The sequence below is a fragment of the Ranitomeya variabilis genome, chromosome 1 (genome assembly GCF_051348905.1).
Source record: "Ranitomeya variabilis isolate aRanVar5 chromosome 1, aRanVar5.hap1, whole genome shotgun sequence".
In the NCBI taxonomy this organism is placed as follows: Eukaryota; Metazoa; Chordata; class Amphibia; order Anura; family Dendrobatidae; genus Ranitomeya; species Ranitomeya variabilis.
The window spans coordinates 698,588,245-698,608,100 of record NC_135232.1 but is presented as its reverse complement, the minus strand read 5'-3'; the positions used below and the strand labels follow the sequence as shown (position 1 = coordinate 698,608,100).

Here is a 19,856-nt window from a genome sequence, read left to right as displayed (position 1 = left end):
AATGAAAAAGTACTTTTTTTTCACAAAAAAATTATTTTAGCCTCAATTTTTTCATTTTCACATGGGCAACAGGATAAAATGGATCCTAAATTTTGTTGGGCAATTTCTCCTGAGTACACCAATACCTCATATGTGGGGGTAAACCACTGTTTGGGTGCACGGCAAGGCTCGGAAGGGGAGGCGTGCCATTTGACTTTTTGAATGGAAAATTAGCTCCAATCGTTAGCGGACACCATGTCGCGTTTGGAGAGCCCGTGTGCCTAAACATTGGAGCTCCCCTACAAGTGACCCCATTTTGGAAACTAGACCCCCCAAGGAACTTATATAGATGCATAGTGAGCACTTATAACCCCCAGGTGCTTCACAGAAGTTTATAACGCAGAGCCGTGAAAATAAAAAAATAATTTTTCTTTCCTCAAAAATGATTTTTAGCCCAGAATTTTTTATTTTCCCAAGGGTAATAGGAGAAATTGGACCCCAAATGTGGTTGTCCAGTTTGTCCTGAGTACGATGATACCCCATATGTGGGGGTAAACCACTGTTTGGGCGCACGGCAGGGCTCGGAAGGGAAGGCACGCCATTTGGCTTTTTGAATGGAAAATTAGCTCCAATCATTAGCGGACACCATGTCGCGTTTGGAGAGCCCCTGTGTGCCTAAACATTGGAGCTCCTGCACAAGTGACCCCATTTTGGAAACTAGACCCCCAAGGGAACTTATCTAGATGTGTGGTGAGCACTTTGAACCCCCAAGTGCTTCACAGAAGTTTATAACGCAGAGCCGTGAAAATAATAAATGTGTTTCCTTTCCTCAAAAATATTTTTTTAGCCCAGAATTTTTTATTTTTGCAAGAGTAACAGGAGAAATTGGACCCCAAAAGTTGTTGTCCAGTTTCTCCTGAGTACGCTGATACCCCATATGTGGGGGTAAACCACTGTTTGGGCACATGCCGGGGCTCGGAAGGGAAGTAGTGACGTTTTGGAATGCAGACTTTGATGGAATGGTCTGCGGGCATCATGTTACGTTTGCAGAGCCCCTGATATGCCTAAACAGTAGAAACCCCCCACAATTGACCCCATTTTGGAAACTAGACCCCCCATGGAACTTATCTAGATGTGTGGTGAGCTGAGCACGTTCAACCCCCAAATGCTTCACAGAAGTTTACAACGCAGAGCCGTGAAAATAAAAAATAATTGTTCTTTCCTCAAAAATTATGTTTTAGCAAGTAATTTTTTATTTTTGCAAGGGTAACAGGAGAAATTGGACCCCAACAGTTGTTGCCCAGTTTGTCCTGAGTACGCTGGAACCCCAAATGTGGGGGTAAACCACTGTTTGGGGGCACGTCGGGGCTTGGAAGGGCGGGAGCACCATTTGACTTTTTGAACGCAAGATTGGCTGGAATCAATGGTGGCGCCATGTTGCGTTTGGAGACCCCTGATGTGCCCAAACAGTGGAATCCCCTCAATTCTAACTTCAACACTAACCCCAACACACCCCTAATCCTAATCCCAACTGTAGCCATAACCCTAATCACAACCCTAACCCCAACACACCCCTAACCACAACCCTAACCGCAACACACCCGTAACCCTAATTCCAACCCTAACCCTAATCCTAACCCTAATCCCAACCCTAACCACAACTGTAACCCCAACACACCCCTAACCCTATCCGTAACCCTAACCACAAGCCTAATCTTAACCCTATTTCAAACCCTAGCCCTAATTCCAACCCTAACCCTAAGGCTATGTGCCCACGTTGCGGATTCGTGTGAGATTTTTCCGCACGATTTTTGAAAAATCTGCAGGTAAAAGGCACTGCGTTTTACCTGCGGATTTACAGCAGATTTCCAGTGTTTTTTTGTGCGGATTTCACCTGCGGATTCCTATTGAGGAACAGGTGTAAAACGCTGCGGAATCCGCACAAAGAATTGACATGCTGCGGAAAATACAACGCAGCGTTTCTGCACGGAATTTTCCGCACCATGGGCACAGCGGATTTGGTTTTCCTTAGGTGTACATGGTACTGTAAACCTGATGGAAAACTGCTTCGAATTCGCAGCGGCCAATCCGCTGCGGATCCGCGGCCAATCCGCTGCGGATCCGCGGCCGATCCGCTGCGGATCCGCGGCCGATCCGCTCTGTGTGCACATGCCATAACCCTACCCCTAACCCTACCCGTAACCCTAACCCTACCCCTAGTTCTAACCCTAGTTCTAACCCTAACCCTAGTGGAAAAAGAAAAAAAAATATTTTCTTTATTTTATTATTGTCCCTACCTATGGGGGTGATAAAGGGGGGGGTTTATTATTTTTTTATTTTGATCGCTGTGATAGAACCTACCACAGCGATCAAAATGTACTTGTAATGAATCTGCCGGCTGGCAGATTCGGCGGGCGCACTGCGCATGCGCCCGCCATTTTCCAAGATGGCGGCGCCCATGGAGAAGACGGCCGGACACCGGGAGGGACATGGAAGCTAGGTAAGTATGGGGGGGTGGGATCGGAACACGGGGGGGGGGGGGGGGGGGGCGGGGGATCGGAGGATCGGACAAGAGGACCGGGGGAGCGGACAGGAGGGAGGAGGGGAGCGGACAGGAGATCGGGGCAGAAAGGACGACTGGGGGGGGGGCGATCGGTGGGGTGGGGGGGGGGGGGGGGGCAGATCGGGGTCTCCAGCCATGGCAGATGCTATTGCAGCATCGGCCATGGCTGGATTGTAATATTTCACCATTTTCATAGGTGAAATATTACAAATCGCTCTGATTGGCTGTTTCACTTTCAACAGCCAATCAGAGCGATCGTAGCCACGGGGGGGTGAAGCCACCCCCCCTGGGCTGAAGTACAACTCCCCCTCTCCCTGCAGATCGGGTAAAATAGGAGTTAACCCTTTCACCCGATCTGCAGGGATGCGATCTTTCCATGACGCCACATAGGCGTCATAGGTCGGATTGGCACGGGTTTTCATGACGCCTACGTGGCGTCAAAGGTCGGGAAGGGGTTAAACTCTCGTGCGCTTCCTGTCCCTACAAGGGTAAGACGGATGCCTTCCATGGTGCTGGCTGGAGGCAGGTCTGGGAAAATGTTATTAGCACACCGTGCTCAAGTTTGGGAATAGTAGCCATGATACTTACCAAACATGTGCATATAACTGTGAATTAGAACTTTGGTCAGGGGCTTCTGGTTTCTTAAAAAAAAAATAAAGTGTCTTGCCATTTTTGCTTTTGATGCAGTCAGCAACATTTTTGGATACTTAACAGCACTGGCTCACACAGGCGATTCGGTCTGATAATACATAGAATATTTCCTCTTAAAATAACCATCCAATAAAATACAGCGAATAAATCCAAATTAGATTTAAAAAAAAAAGTAAGTCTTAATTAAAAAAATATAACCTAAAGAGAAAAAAAAAAAAAATGAAGGTTGTGACTTTGCCAACACTTTATTAACAACAAAATGTGATAAAAAGAGAAAGTACATACAGATGAATACAAACATGAATGTTCCTAAAAATGCAGATAACATCCCCCCACCCACCCACCCAATGGGGAAAGAAAAAAAAAAATTTTGCATTAAGTTGTGTCCATAACCTGCTGGAGACTTACTCTGACACAAACATCTGTCCCTTGTTAAACACATCAAAAACAAACAAAAAAAAGCCAGTATTTATCCAATCATTTGGAAAACATTGGTTAAGTTGTAATTTTACATAAAGACAAGAGAAAAACATAAGAAAAAAAAAATAGATTTATATCACTTCCAATGAGGGGAACCTGGGACAAAGATGGTACATTCCCTCTCCCATGACTTTTCCTGTGAATTCTTCCCACAAGATTAGATTACAGTCTGATCATATACAATGCGCCCCCCAAGTGCCAAAACAAACTTTCCCCCTGAAAGTGAACGACAAAATAGAACAATTTTTGTTTTAAGTTATGTCAACTCCTGCCTTGAAATGGGATGTTGGGAAAAATGATTAAAGGCCATCATGTGGAAGGAGGGTTGTAGTACGGTCCATAATTCCAGGTGTTCTGGTAGCTGTACTGCTGTTGCTGCAAAAAATAAAACAATTCACGATGTACAAAATATAATGTAATCCTAAAATAGAATTGAAACAGAAATTGCAATTTTTGCATTTGTGATATTTAGGCTATGTGCACACGTAGGGAGGGTCCTCTGCGGGTTCTCCCGCAGCGGATTTGATAAATCTGCAGGGCAAAACCGCTGCGGTTATCCCTGCAGATTTATTGCGGTTTGTTTTGCGGTTTCCGCTGCGGGTTTACTCCTATACTATTGATGCTGCATATGCAGCATCAATAGTAATGTTAAAAATAAAAAAAAATAAAAAAAATGGTTATACTCACCCACTGACGTCCCGATCTCCTCGGCGCTGCACGCGGCGGTCCGGTTCCAAAGATGTTGTGCGAGAAGGACCTTTGTGACATCATGGTCATGTGACCGCGACGTCATCGCAGGCCCTGCTCGCATAGCAACCCTGCGACCGGACGGCCGCGTGCAGCGCTGAGAGGTGAGTATATCATTTTTTTATTTTAATTTTTTTTTTTTTTTTTTTACACAAATATTGTTTCCAGGGCCTGGAGGAGAGTCTCCCCTCGTCCACCCCAGGTACCATCCACACATGATCCGCTTACTTCCCGCATCGTGGGCATAGCCCCATGTGGGAAGTAAGCGGATCAATGCTTTCCTATGTGTGCAGAATCACTGCGATTCTGCACAAAGAAGTGACATGCTGCGGAATGTAAACCGCTGCGTTTGAGCGGTTTTTCCCGCAGCATGTGCACAGCGGATTGCGGTTTCCATAGGTTTACATGTAACTGTAAACGCAATGGAAACTGCTGCGGACCCGCAGTGTCAAAATCGCTGCAGTTCCGCGGTAAAAACCGCAACGTGTGCACATAGCCTTATAAGAGCTGCAGGACAGGTTGTCTTTTTTTCCTAGTCTATGTCTCGAGAATGACCACAATTTGCTGGAAATTCACTGGATCTTTTGAGACTGTTGCGTGCAACTTCCTTAACAAAAACCATTGGTGGAGGGTGTGTTGACTCTTGATCAGCTGTTTGAAGGTTCTGCAGCACATCTGTTTTTACCCTTTTATTATCGCCTGAGCTTGGCATTGCAGTTTTCACTTTTTCCAAGTTCAACTATCAAGCACAGCTGCCATAAAAAGTACAAAGCATGCAAGACAAAACTTAGGAAAATCTGAACACTGCCGGCCTGTTAAAACAGCTGATTGGAGGGATCTGATACATGAAAATTGATCGAAAGAAGAGATAATCCAGTTCTTATTTGTAGCAATGAATAAGAGCCACTAAGCTCGAAACGCGTCTGCTTACGGATCCCTAGGGTAGCTAGTGACACTTGTGCTGCATGATATGATGCTGGATTTTTAAGTATGGCTTCAATAAAATGATGTATATTTAAAGGAACAAAGCTGGATTATCTCCTCTTTAGATTACTAATCTTGCTGCACTACAGACTCTCTCTGCTCTGGGTCCTGGACATCTAAGGGGTGAGCTGACCATTTTTTCCTCTTATTTCTTAAAGTAAAATTGATGGCCTATCAATTTTAAAAACCTGGACAGTTCTCTTTAATCCCCTTCTACAGTAAATCCTCTTCACATATAGACCAGATTTTAAGTTTCCCCATTTGCTGTGCATGTTGCCTCAGGAGTGATTTTTTTTTTTGGCATCAGTACTAGGTTTTTGTCTCAAAAACAGAAAATGGGGTAGGGTAGTGGAGTGGGGTGTCATGATCTCATTGAGGAATACTATGTATTCTTGAGTGACGTTTATCAAACAGCCTTTAATTACTATACAAATGAAGAATTCAGCAACTTTAACAAACTGTTTCAATTAGTTCCCACATTCAAGATAAAGTGTCTGCTGTTGGTGCATGGGAGCAATACATTAGATTTTGTGAGCAGTTAGAGCGCAGACCTGCAAGGAAGGAGCAGTGACAGACACTGGAATAGACACGCACCTGGTACCAGTTTGCATAATTATACGCAGGCAGCGAGGCAGTAGTGGTTGTCGCAGCCATCGGAGCAGCTGCCAATACTGCACCGTCCTCAGTGTGCAATCTCTTCGCGTCAGGCTGTTCCAACCTACAATGCAACAACACATGGTGTATAATACAGGACGGAGCACATTCAACCATTAGCAGAGCCTACTATGATGTTTTTTTGTATACAAACTTTCTAACCGGGGTGAGGCTTAAGTCACTTTTGGCCTCCATTTATTTGCCGGATACTCACCCATTCTCAGCTTTCCTTTTCAGAATTTCTTGCTCTCTCAGAAGCCTCTGGTGCTCATCGTAAGTGGTCAGCAACCTGAAAAAGGGGATATTTCATTTCTATCGAATCAGGCAGAACCAAATCAGATTTATTCCAGTCTTCGGAGAAAAGTGAGGGGGGAAAAAAAAGTCTGCAGGGTCCTTACACATAGTAAGGGTATGTGCACACGTTGCAGATTTGCCTCTGGAATTTTCTGTACGGATTCTACATCTTTTGGCAGAAAACTCAGGTGCAGATTTGATGCGTTTATCTTGCGGATTTTGTGCGGTTTTCTTGTGTTTTTTACCCCTGCGGATTTCTATAATAGATGGGTGCAGAAACGCTGCAGATCCGCAGAAAAGAAGTGATATGGTCCTTTTTTGAATCTGCTGTGTTTTCCGTGCAGATTTTTCCACACCACTAGCACAGCATTTTTTTTTACATTGATTTACATTATACTGTAAATTACTTGCAGATCTGCAGCGTTTGTGCAGAAAAAAAAACGCAGTTCTGCAGGAAATCTGCAACGTGTGCACATAGCCTAACAGTACAACATTAAAAGGGGTTGTCCACTACTGCAGTGTGTTTCTTCAACACTGATGGAACAGTAAACGCGACACTTAACCAGTGGCCGCAAAGACAGTGCCGTTCCTCCAATTTACAAGGATTATTCAACCTCTCAGACATTATTATAGACATGTATAATAACCTCGTTAGTCGTACTGTTGCCAGTCAAGCGCACCCCTCAGTGCAGAAAATGGGAATGGCTTCAGCAGCTGCCCATCTGGGTAGCAAACTACAATTCCCATCATGCATTGCTGACAAACTATACTCCCCATGTATCATCCTGATGGACAAGTCCCCGTTAGATACAGCTCACATTGCACCTGCGTTCTGTTGAGCCCCTCACATTAGTAGCCTTCTGTAATGGCAAGTGCTGGAACGGAGCATGATCGACCAGCAAAGTGAAGTGGATCTACAGGACTTCACTATGGCAATGAGTTTTAGGCTTGGATTACCCGGCCACGTATCACATGACAGCAGTTCTCTGACAAGCCACGATACAAACACGTTTGTGCACACGCTGTCGCATGACCATTTTCCTGTAAATGCAACAAAGCCAAGTTGCATGTAACGAATTGAAGTCTGCAGCAAGTCATTATATTCAATGTGCCACTGCGAGTTCAGTGACGTACGACACGTCGCTGTGAAGCCCCAGCCTGAACCACCACAATCTGGGCCCGTATGTAGCTAGTGTTTATGATGAAAACTATTATAAAGATCTCATTTCTTTATATCGAAGATGGTTCCAGTGTATCACAAGCCTTCATTAAATGTTTAGAATAAAACAGCCCTTCTGCCTGGATACTTCTATCACGTGTCATGGTGTCTAGAGAAGAATCTGCTTCCAGCCTCTCATCATAATCACTGTCCAGCACAATGGCAGGAATCCCTCTGTGTGAAGCGATTTAGGTGGCCGAGACTGAGCGAGAGAGACCACAGACATACGATTTCCTTTCAGAACATTCACCACAGCTGGGAGAATGCCCACCAACAACATGTAAGGCAGCTCTCATTACACTGTCACTTCAAATCAAGAAATCAGCATAGATCCCTCCACTTAGAGATAAACTAGAGATGGGGTCTGGGACCTGTCTGCATTGAGGGTTGTTTTTAACAGTTTGGGGGCCGGAGGACACCAAGCACTTGAAATGGACATTTTACTAAAGTATCGCAAGTCGCTGTCTGGCCAAGCCTGTATAAGTTTTCAGTCCAAAGTGAGTTTGCGGAGGGCTAGGTTCCTTCCCCGTTGTAAAAGGGGTTATCAAATTTTTTTTGACTTAAAGGTAAGGTACCGCGTTTGTAGATCATTAATAAATCACTGTAATGTAGCATAACATGCTGCTATAACCAAGTTTTAAATGCATGTGAAACAGATTTCGTGTGTTATATGTGTTTAAAGAAGGAACTGGGGGCTGACATCTTGGTTTCACAGCAGTTCACAACACTAACAGTGTCATTTTACAGCACCCCATGGACATAGGAGATAATAGACCGGCGCTGACCCTATCTTTAACATTGGAGAGGTGTTAGCAGTGACCTGGGCACGCCTCTGTGGGCTGCACAACTCACTGCTGTAGGTGTGACTAGCAGCCATTTTATTATAGCCCAGTGCTCTCTGCCCAGCTCCACTTACTCTCTATCACAGGAGCTCCATTCACTCCATTAAGCTGCATTCCCAGCCTGCAGAGAGAGGTGACACCTGACACCTCTCTCAGCCATACAATGTATCTCTCTCCTCCCTCCACATTGCCTGGCCATTCACTGCAGACCTGGAGCTCCTTCTACTGAGGGATGAGTCACAGACAGCTCTGCACAGACAATGCTGCTCCATACACACCACATAAACTAAACTGTGCTTCTGATGCAGTAACTGCTGGTGATAGCAGATCACAGGTCAGTCATACACAAAATGGCTCTGCCCTGTGATGCTGCTCTTCATTCTGCCCCAGGGATATTAGACCACCCAAAAGGGGAGGGAAATGCTGATGTCAGCAGTTACTGCCCAGATTTTCCAGCTAACAGTAAAGCTGGTAAGTCTTACTATAGCTGCTTGAGGGCTAAAACGGAAAATGCTCCCCCTAGTGGTCAATATATATATTTGTAAGAATATATATAATATTTTTCATATAGAAATGTTTGCAAACAGTGCAAACATTGCATTAGTACATTTTATTTACTATTTTAAGCTTAATTTCACAAAAAAACAAACTACAAGAAAACTGGTGGCACCTTCCCTTTAAGGAAGCAAACACATACACACACACACACACACAATATCCCTACACTGGGGCTATAAAGAAGATGTCCCGTAAGAATCAAGCAGAGGTGGCGCATAAGCATCAGCTCTCTTATTCCAGCTCTATGGGATTGCCAAAGACAAGTAGAGCGCTCAGGTCTATCCGGTAGTAGGGCAATAGTGTACGTGTGGCCTCCTCTCCAGTCCTAGGGGCATTTTAGGGCCTCCACAGGTAAGAACCAAACAGATCAAAAAGTTACTAGTAATCTCATGGACACAACTAGAGAAGGGAAGCCAAAACAGGGATTTTGGTGTACTCGCCGTAAAATCCTTTTCTCTGAGCAACTCATTGGGGGACACAGACCATGGGTTGTATGCTGCTTGCCACTAGGAGGCTGACACTAAGTTAACACAAAAAGAGTTAGCTCCTCCTCTGCAGTATACACCCTCATGTTAACTCCCAGAGAACCAATTCGGTGGAAAAGCAGTAGGAACAAATAGTAAAAACAGAAGAGTACAACATATCAACTTAAAAGAACAGGCAAAAAACATATAAGCCATTAGGCTAACAGGGTGGGTTTTATGTCCCCCAATGAGTGGCTCTGAGAAAAGGATTTTACGGTGAGTGCACAAAAATCCGTTTCTCCTTCGCGTCATTGGGGGACACAGACCATGGGATGTACCAAAAGCAGTCCCTGGGTGGGAAAACACCACAAAGTACCATATATACTTGAGTACAAGCCGAGATTTTCAGTCCATTTTTTTTAGGCTGAAAGTGCCCCTCTCAGCTTATACGCGAGTCATTGTCAGTGGGGGAGGGGGAGCGGCGGCTGTCACATACTCACCAGCTCCTGGCGAGGTCCCTGCATCTCCGATGGTCTCCGGGCGCTTACAGCTTTTTCCTGTGTTGAGAGGTCACATGGTACCACTCATTACAGTAATGAATATGGACGCAACTCCACTCCCATAGGATGGAGCCGCATATTCATTACTGTAATGAGCGGTACCAGTGACCGCTCAACGCTGGAAGAAGCTGTCAGCGCCGGAAACCATCTGTAAGAAAGAAGCAGGGGACCGCGTCGGGAGCAGGTGAGTATAATGGGGAGGGTGAGCACTGCGCAATATTCACCTGTCTCCGTTCCACCGCCGGGTGCCGCTCCGTCTTCCGTGTCCTCTGCAGTGACTGTTCAGGTCACAGTGCGCGATGACGTGTATAGTGTGCGCCCTCTGCCTGAACAGTCACTGCAGAGGACGCGGAAGAGAGCGGCACCCGGCAGTGGAACGGGGACAGGTGAATATTTCAAGTGCCGTGGGCCTGAGCGACGAGAGGTGTGTATGTCATGTTTTTTTCTTTTTAAATCCCAGCAACAGCATATGGAGCATCTTATGGGGCCATAATCAGCATTTATGCAGCATTGTATGGGGCAAATGTCTGTATGGAGCATCTTATGGGGCCATAATCAAACTTTATGCAGCATTATATGGGGCACATTTTCTATGGAGCATCTTATGGGGCCCATCAAACTTTATGGAACATTATATGGGGCGTGTTTTGTATGGAGCATCTTATGGGACCATAATGAATTGTATGTAGCATTATATGGGGCTCCTAATTCAATAAGGATATTCAAAAACACTTAACCTACTGATGTCTCAATTTTACTTTTATTGGTAGCTATTTTTATTTTTGACATTTACCGGTAGCTGCTGCATTTTCCACCCTAGGCTTATACTCGAGTCATTAAGTTTCCCCAGGTTTTTGTGGCAAAATTAGGGGTCTCGGCTTATACTCAGATCAGCTTATACTCGAGTATATACGGTATTAGGCTATGTGCACATGTTGCAGAATTGCCACGGAAATTCTGCAACTCCCTGCCGTGGGTATAAGGCATGCAGAATTGGCATGCGTATTCCCGCTAAACAGTAGCGTTTTACAAGCGTAATTAGCTTGCAGAATGCTAGCGTTTTCCGAACGATCTGTAGCATTGCTTGGAAGACTGATTGACAGGTTGGTCACACTTGTCAAACAGTGTTTGAGAAGTGTGACCAACTTTTTACTATTGACGCTGCCTATGCGGCATCAATAGTAAAAAGACATGTTAAAAATAAATTTAAAAAATGGTGATAATCTCACCTTACGGCGGCACCCGCAGCCTTCCCGCTCCTTGCGATGCTCCAGTTCCCAGTGATGCCTCGCGACAATGACCCCAGATTACGTAGCATCATGCGAGACCGCTACGTCATCACAGGTCATTGTCGCAAAGCATCACTGGGAACCAGAGCATCGCGAGGAGCGGGAAGGCTGCGGCGGCCGCCGGAGAGAATATAATTTTTTTTTTATTTTAATTCTTTTTTTAACAGGGATATGGTACCCAGGGCCTGGAGGAGAGTCTCCCCTCCTCCACACCCGGGTACCATCTGCACATGATCCGCTTACTTCCCGAATGGTGGGCATAGCCCCATGCAGGAAGCGAATCAATGCATTCCTGTGTGTGCGGAATCGCCACGATTCCGCACAAAGAATGAGCATGCTGCGTCTTTCCGCGATGCGATTCCGCTGTGGAAAAATACGCAGCATTAGCACAGCATTGCGGAATCCCATTGAATTTAATGGGCTGTGTTGTGTATGCCTTTTCGCAGCGAAAAAAACGTGGCAAAAATGCATACAATCTGCAACGTGTGCACATAGCCTAAGGCTTCGTGCAACAACTGCCTAAATGTGCGCCACTGCTGCCAGCTGAATTCTTCTGCCAAACTAGCATCCGCTGAAGCCTGAGTGAATTTTATAGTGCTTTGCGAAGGTATGTAAACTGGACCAAGTCGCAGCTTTACAGACCTGCTTCGCCATCACCTGATGCCAAATGGCCCAAGAAGCCCCCACTGCCTGAGTGGAGTGTGCTCTGATCCCCGTTGGGATGGGCTGACTTCTGACTCGATATGACTCATGAATGGTGCAACTAATCCACCTGGTTATCGTGGCCTTAGAAGCGGAAAGACCACTCCTGTGACCTTCCGGGAGAACGAACAGGGCATCTGTTCTTCTGAAGGATGCCGTCCTTGAGACGTACCTACGCAGAGATCTGACTACGTCCAGAGTGTGGAGAGCACCTTCAATTCTGTGAATAGGGGCTGGTCAAAAAGAAGGAAGAACAAATGTCCCTGTTAAGATGGAAGGACACATTTGGCAAAAAGAATGGCGACGGCCTGAGGACAACCTTGTCCTGATGGAAGTTAAGGAAAGGCACCCGGCAGGATAAGGCGGCTAATTTCGAAATCCATCTGATCTGTGATCGTCACAAGGAAGGCAACCTTGCAGGACAAAGACCAGCAAGTGTCCTGAAGCGGTTGAAAGGGAGGTTCCTGAAGGGTACTTAGCATCAAGTTGAGGTCCCAAGGCTGTAAATTCATTCTATAGGGAGGAGCGACATGTGAATACCCTGAAGAAGAGTCAACCTGAAGTCTTGACGCGATGAGTCTCTGAAATAATACCGATAGAGCGGAGATTTGGCCCTTGAGAGAGCCGAGTGCCAGACCGACCTGTAGGAACTCTAAAATGGTGGAAACTGAGAAGACGAGAGTGCACCAAGCAAAAAATTTCGTCCAAGTACGATGGTAATGCCCACCTATGAGGGTTTACGGGCACTAACCATGGTGGAAATTACCTGTTTAGAAAACTCTGCCTGGGTTAAGACCCAGGATTCAACGGCCACATCGTTAAACACAGGGCCCCTGAGTTCTGGTGGTAGATGGGGCCCTGGGAGAGCAGACCAGGCCGATTCGGCAGTCTCCAGGGAATGTCGGCGACGAAGCATACCAATTCTGCAAACCAAGCGTGGAGAGACCAATCGGGAGCAACCAGGATCACTGGTACTTCTACCGCCTTGATTTTCCTGATTACTCTGGGGAGTAACGATAGAGGAGGAAAGATGTACGGAAGGCGGAATTGACGCCATGCGAGAACCTGAGCGTCGACACCAATGGCTCTTGGATCTCGAGACCTCGCTATAAACTGGGGAACATTGGCATTCAGTCTGGATGCCATGAGGTCCACATCTGGGATCACCCAGCGAAGACAGATCTGGGAGACGACTTCCGGATGGAGCTCCCCACTCCACCGAAGTGAGACCCTGACGGCTGAGGAAGTCCGGCGCAAAGTTTTCCACTCCTGGAATGTGTACCTCAGATCATAGAGTGGTTGTTCTCTGCCCAACGAAGGATGCGAGTTACCTCGGACATGGCCGTCCTGCTGCAGGTACCCCCCGATGATTGATGTATGCCACGCCCGCGGCATTGTCTGCTTGGATATGGATGGGGTGACCCGCCAGAAGATGATGGAAGTGTTGCTGGGCCAGTCAAATAGCACGGATCTCCAAAACGTTGTTCGATTCCCAAATTAATCAGCGGCCCTGAGCAGTGTGGTGGTGGAAGACTGCTCCCCAGCTTGAAAGACTGGCATCGGTAGTCACCACTAGCCATTGAACGGGTAGAAAAGACTTCCCCCTGGTTGAGGGAAGAGTTCAATGTCCACCACCTGAGAGTGTCTGACCTGCAGGGATAAGCGGCACCTTTCGTCGAGGGAGAAAGTTTCTGTCCCAAGCTGCCAGAAGGGCATGTTGAAGGGGACGAAGGTGAGGTTGTGCAAAGGGGACCGCTTCCGTTACGGCCACCATCTTTCCTAGTACCCTCATTGCAAACCGGATAGAGTGAGGGTAAGTGACGAAGTGCTTGGGCTCCTTGTTGAAGGGCTAAGACTTTGTCTAGAGGGAGAATTAAGAACCCCCGAGACGAGTCCAGAGAGATTCCTAGAAAGGAGATCTGCTGGTCTGGGACCGGAGAGGATTTGCTTAAGATTATCAGCCAGCCCAGGCAAGAAAGGGTATCGCAAGTAATGCGAACGGACTCCACGCAGTCATGGAAGGACAGACTTTTGATCAACAGGTCATCCAAATAGGACAGACATGGTGGCCGCCATGACCTTTGTGAACACTTGGGGCCGTAGCGAGGCCGAAGGGCAGGGCAGTGAATTGGAAATGCTGTTCGCAAATGGCGAAGCACAGGAATCTCTGGTGAGGGAGAAAAATTGGAAAGTGCAAGTAAGAGTCTCAGATGTCGATTGAGGCCAAGAATTCCCCCTTCCAGGTGAGTGATAACTGAACGCAGAGATTCCATGCGGAAATGATGGACCTTGACAAACTTGTTTAGAAGGTTGAGGTCTAGTATGGGTCTCACCTTTCCATCCTCCTTTGGGATGACGAAAAGGTTTGAATAGAAACCCTGAAACCTTTCGCTTTCTGGGACGGGGACAATGACACCATGGCCCAGGAGAAAGTTTGCCCTTGCCTCTGAAGAGGGAGGATGGGAGGGAAAGAAACGTGAAGGGGGGGAGCGTAGCAAAGTCGATTTTGTATCCGGATGACACCAGATCTCTAACCCACTCGTCGGAGACAACGAAAAGCCAGACCTGACAAAAGAAGTAGGTGGACGCCTACCCTGCCGGTGTCGACCGGATAGCACTGATAGCGTGAGGAAAATTTCTGGGACCTAGGTCCTTTAGGTCTCGACTGTTTGGGACATGGCTTCCAATGCTAGTTAGGCCTGTATGAGACCAGAGTTCCTCCATCCCTTAGTGGAGAACGTCCTGAACCAGACGAAGTAGAGGCCCAGCTTGGAGTGGAGCGAAAGGAACGGAAACGGATTTGTTGCAGTTTCCGAAAGGGACATCCAAGTCTCTGTTGGGGGAAGGAATTTGCCTTTTCCTGCCGTAGTATCAGAAATGATGTGATCCAGCTTTTCTCCAAATAAGCGACAGGTTTGATAAGGAAGGGAGGTGAGAGACTTTGATGCAGAGTCCGCCTTCCACTCTCTGAGCAATAATTACCTTGTGATAGAGATGGCATTGGCTGATGACTGAGCTGCACAACCGGCCACATCCAAGGATGCGTGAACCAGGTAATCACCTGCCCGGGAAATTTGGTTGGCAAGGTGCACCGCCTCTGGAGGAAGGTTACTGCTCCGAAGAGAATTAGCTAAGGTCTCTGACCAGAAAACCATAGCCTTAGCTACCCATGCCGCGGCAAAGGATGGATACAGGGCAGAGACTGAGGCCTCGAAAGCAGAGTGGGCAAAGCCTTCTATCTGATGTTTCGTGGGATTTTTGATGGATGAGCCATCTGGCACGGACAGGAGAGTTTTGGATGCTAGGCTAGGGATACTAGGGGGTCTACCACCGGAGATTCCACCCAATCGTTTTTCAGATCAGCTGAAAAAGGATACTTGGCTTCAAGAGGCCTTTGTCCTGTGAAGCGTTTATCCGGGCGTTCTCTGTGCTTATTAACTATAGCACTAAATTCCAGATGAATAGCAAATGCCTTATGAGAGCGTTTAGTTATCTTAAAAGACAAGGTGTGATCCGGAGAGGAGCCGGGATGTTCCTCAACCTTTTAAGCCTGGCGAATCCGGATCCAAGTCTGGCGAATCCGGATCCAAGTCTGGCGAATCCGGATCCAAGTCTGGCGAATCCGGATCCAAGTCTGGCGAATCCGGATCCAAGTCTGGCGAATCCAGATCTAAGTGTGGGAGAGGGAGAGAGATTCGTGTTCACGAGGGAGAGGGAGCTGTGAGGCACCAAGGCACATGTCTGTTCAGGAGACATGCTACGGACCCGTGTTTAAGTGCCTGACTGCTTCTAGAGTGCTTTCGACCCTTGATAACTGACGGCTCCCTGCAAACACTCAGGTCCCCCAAAGGATCACGAAGGGATTCAATCGCTTTGGCCAGCTAAGCCATGTATTGAGACTGACTAAACCCACTCAGGGGGACTAGGTACACTGGGCTCGTTGGCGGCGGAGGGCGCCTGAGTGCAGTTGGGGTCACAGGCACTGCAGAGTGGCGAACTCAGCCTTAGGAAACGCAGATTGGCAGGACGAGCATAAAAGTAAAGAATATAGCCATAGTCTTGTTAGACTTTTTAGATGCCTTAGAAGGGTACATCATGTCCCAGCCTATGTGGCCCTATAATATTAGGGGCTGCCGAGAAGGGATACTGCTGAGAAAAGGGGGTTACAGCAAAGAGGATGTATAATGCAGCTCTCCCTTACACAGGTCTGTGTCCCCGCTCCTCCTGCGTGTCTCCAACTGGGTGGCCCTGCGCTGAGAACACTTGCTGCCGATCCTGATGGCAGACAGTGTGTCCTGAAGCGGTGTGGGGCGGAGAAAGATGGCCCCCCGAGATCTCTGAGGTGCTTCTTGTGCTGTGCGAGAAGAGCCAAGACTGGTGGGTGGGGCCTTCGCATCGCATGGGCAGAGATAGGGGTTGCGGCCTAGTACAGGGCCAAAGCCGGGGACTAAGCTTGCAGCGAAGGTCGGTGCCAATGCAGGAAGGGGCCGTATGCATGCCCCCCATGGTCAAAATGGGACCCCATCAACCAGCGCCGCCCCAGACCGCCTGAAAGGAGCCCACCAGCCCAGGCACTTACCCGGAGAAGCTGCTGGGTGGCAGGTAAGGCAGCTTGTTGCAGGTACTCCTGTGCTGCTGCTGGTTTGGACGGTGCAGGGATAAAGGGGTAACCCTCAATTCTCCATCCCTTTAATAGGGAGGTGGAGAGGGACTGTTCACCTTCTTGTACTATTGGCTTTAACAGTGGTGGTGCAGTGGGGGCTGCTCGGACGCCACGAGGTGGGCCTCTGTACATCCAAAGGGGTAATCGCTAGTGAAGAGCGAGTACTCGTTGCTCAGGTTTTCCCGAGCACGCTGGGGTGCCTCCGGGTATTTATGACTGCTCGGAGATTTAGTTTTCATCGCGGCAGCTGAATGATTTACAGCTACTAGCCTGCTTGATTACATGTGGGGATTCCCTAGCAACCAGGCAACCCCCACATGCACTCAGCCTGGCGAGTAGCTGTAAATCATTCAGCTGCCGCGATGAAAACTAAATCTGAGCAAATACTCGGAGGTCACCCGAGCAATGAGTACACTTGCTCATCACTAATAATCACCTAGGATGGGACAGGGCTGAATGTCTGGCAATAGGCCTGGCTGCGGAAGACGATACTTAGAGCCAACACTCCATGTGCTCGTCCGTTGAAGGTGTGGGGAGATTGGTGCCCTTGAAGAGACCCGGCGCTCCTAAGAATCAGCTCAGGCGTGGCATCCCATGTCGCAGGAGAGGATAGGAGAGGCAACACTCTCCGTGCTCACCTGTTGATGGTTCGGGGAGATCGGAGCCTTGAAAGGATCCGTCGCCCCTTCGTCCGTTGTAAAAACTAAAATCAAAAATGTAAAAAATTGTAAAAATGTAAACATAATAAAAAGTTTTGAGTCTGAATAGCAGACCCGTCCGTTTGCCTCCTACGGACACTTAGCAAGACCTGGCTCTCTGGGAGCCAGCTTGAGGGTGTATACTGCAGAGGAGGAGCGGTCTCTTTGTGTTAACTTCGTGTCAGCCTCCTAGTGGCAAGCAGCATACAACCCATGGTCTGTGTCCCCCAATGAGGCGAAGGAGAAATCTAAATTTCAGGGTTCGTTTTCAGACACCTAGTGACTGGTGCTGAACTCCAAACATGGATTTCTTCTGAAAGTCAGTTTTACAATTATGGGACGTAGATTTTCCAGCTCCAAAGTTCAGGTCCACATTGATTTCTATGGGGTTTGGGTTCTGGTTCCCAAACCAAATTTTGGACTAAAGTTCGGTGGAACCCAACCTTCCTTGGGTCCGCTCATCCCTAGTATTAACCCTATTTTACAAGCGATTAGTCCCAATCTTCTAAGTCCACTATAGAGCTGTACTATTTTGAAGACAGACATGTATGCAACAGGATATTCTCACGCTTTTCTCTAACCCCTTATTTTCGGACACTGACCTTTTACAGAAGCAGCAATCAAGAAACTTTTAGTGAGATACAGTAAGAACAATGACTACAAGATAATATCCGCTAATAAAGAGGACGGTGTGGTGGCTGCGACACTTGGGTGGATGGTTCATAACCTTGGGGAAGGCAAGGGGGTGGATGATTCACTCCACAAATCACCATTTCCTGTCTCATTTACTGATTAGTTCTACTTTACCTTAGCGCACAACTTCTATACGCATTTTACATTTCAAGTGATTATCTGTATCTCTTAGTTAAGGTAAATGAACTTACCTATGAATGTCTGAGCCAAAGTCTTCTAAGAACTCCACTTTTCTCTGTGAGAAGGTGATTTTTGTTGTCAGGGCCATGGAGCTTTTTATCACTTTATCGAATAGTAACAAGATACTGCTCTCATTTTGTTTCACGTCATCGCTGAACTCCAGATCAATTAGGTTGAGGTATAGCTTTGCATTTTCCTGCCCAAGAAAAAGACAGTAGTTAGTGGGTTCTTTTCCCCCCTTCATTCAAGGGCACAAAAGTTAATTGCGACTTACCAGGCAACATCAGATTAGAGGGACAGTTGTCAACATGTTGTAACAGATGTTACATACAGACAACTCGGGAGTCATCACTATTGCCAGGAGGTCTCTATCAGAGAGAACAGACTTCAGTCGCTGACAACATGGTTTGTAATGTACTGGTGTTAGGTTCATGTGGGAACACATACCTATGTTTGCATGCCAATTTTATTTTTAAAGGGGTATTCTGGCAGGAATGAGATTGGCAATGCTCATTGGTTGTTTAACGAGCCAGCTACAGTAGAGCAGCAAGGTTGGGTCATGGCTAAAGTCATTCCTCACAGGACGGCTGAAAAAAAGCAGACTACATGGCTCCAGCAGTCACTAATCATGCCCCATTCTAATGCGCCCCTTTAACCTCTTCATCCCCGGAACACTTACAATTTTTTGCTCCCCTTATTCCTAAAGCCATAACTTTTTTATTTTTCTGCCAATATGGTTATGTGAGGGCTTGTTTTTTGCGAGAAAAGTTGTACTTCTGAATTATACCATTGAATTTACCATATTGTGTACTGGAAAGCAGGAAAAAAAATTCCAAGTGCGGTGAAAATGCAGTGTTTGCCAAAACGGACCCGACAGATTCTCCAGGTCATTACAAGTTTGTAGATACCAAACTTGTCTAGATTCTTTTTTTATTTGAATGGTGGAAAAAAAAAAAGTTTTCGCACAGAGGTGACGATACAATTTTGGGGTAGATATGTTTTCATCGCCTCTTATTTTATTGCAATGCTGAAGAAACCAAAAAAAAAAAATTGTTAATCATTTTCTTCATTATATCATTTGCTCATCAGATTACATTTTATATTTTGATAGATCTGGCGTTTAACATGGTGAACCAAATGTAGGTATTTTTTATATTTATTTTGAATAGGGCAAAAGGGAGTGATTTGAACATTGTTTTTAAAAAAAATTTTCTTTTTACTTGCTTTAGTAGCCTCCTTAGGAGACTTGAAGCTGCGATCCTTTGATCGCTTGTGCTACACATGGCAGAGCTTCTGCCCTGCTATGGGTAGCAGAAATGCTCCTCGGCGCTCAGATTGGTTGGCATAACAACCTGGGGTCTGCAGGAGATCCCAGTGGTTGTCATTGCCAATAGGCGCCAGCAATCATGTGACAGGGAGGGGTGCAGATGGGTGGAGCTAGTGAGATTGACAGCCGCGGGTGGATTAAGATTCCACCTGCGGCTGTAAGGGGCACATCATATCTGATCAGGTCAGCGGTCATGTGTCAGAAAAGATGTGGGCTCAGCGCCAGATTCAGCATCAAAGTGGGAGGCACGTCATGTCATGAAGGGGTTAAAGCGAGGGTCACACCAGTGCATTTTTTTCTCTGAGAAAA

General features: G+C 46.8%; 1 protein-coding gene and 1 non-coding gene across 3 annotated transcripts in view; both read right to left on the bottom strand.

The window, feature by feature from the left end:
- Positions 1 to 3,419: 3,419 nt before the first annotated feature.
- The window catches only part of PRPF39 (pre-mRNA processing factor 39), a 98,414-nt gene continuing 81,977 nt past the window's right edge, over positions 3,420 to 19,856 (bottom strand). For both annotated transcript variants that reach the window (XM_077267087.1, XM_077267096.1), the window contains exons 11-14: positions 18,232 to 18,416; positions 6,273 to 6,347; positions 5,999 to 6,122; positions 3,420 to 4,048 (exon numbers count right to left, since the gene is read on the bottom strand). In XM_077267087.1, the coding sequence (XP_077123202.1) occupies positions 3,983 to 4,048; positions 5,999 to 6,122; positions 6,273 to 6,347; positions 18,232 to 18,416 (450 nt within the window). In that variant the 3' untranslated portion in view covers positions 3,420 to 3,982. The remainder of the gene's footprint in view (positions 4,049 to 5,998; positions 6,123 to 6,272; positions 6,348 to 18,231; positions 18,417 to 19,856) is intronic.
- On the bottom strand, positions 18,496 to 18,580 carry LOC143797500 (small nucleolar RNA SNORD127). The gene has a single exon (XR_013220517.1). It is a non-coding gene; the product is annotated as a small nucleolar RNA SNORD127 (small nucleolar RNA).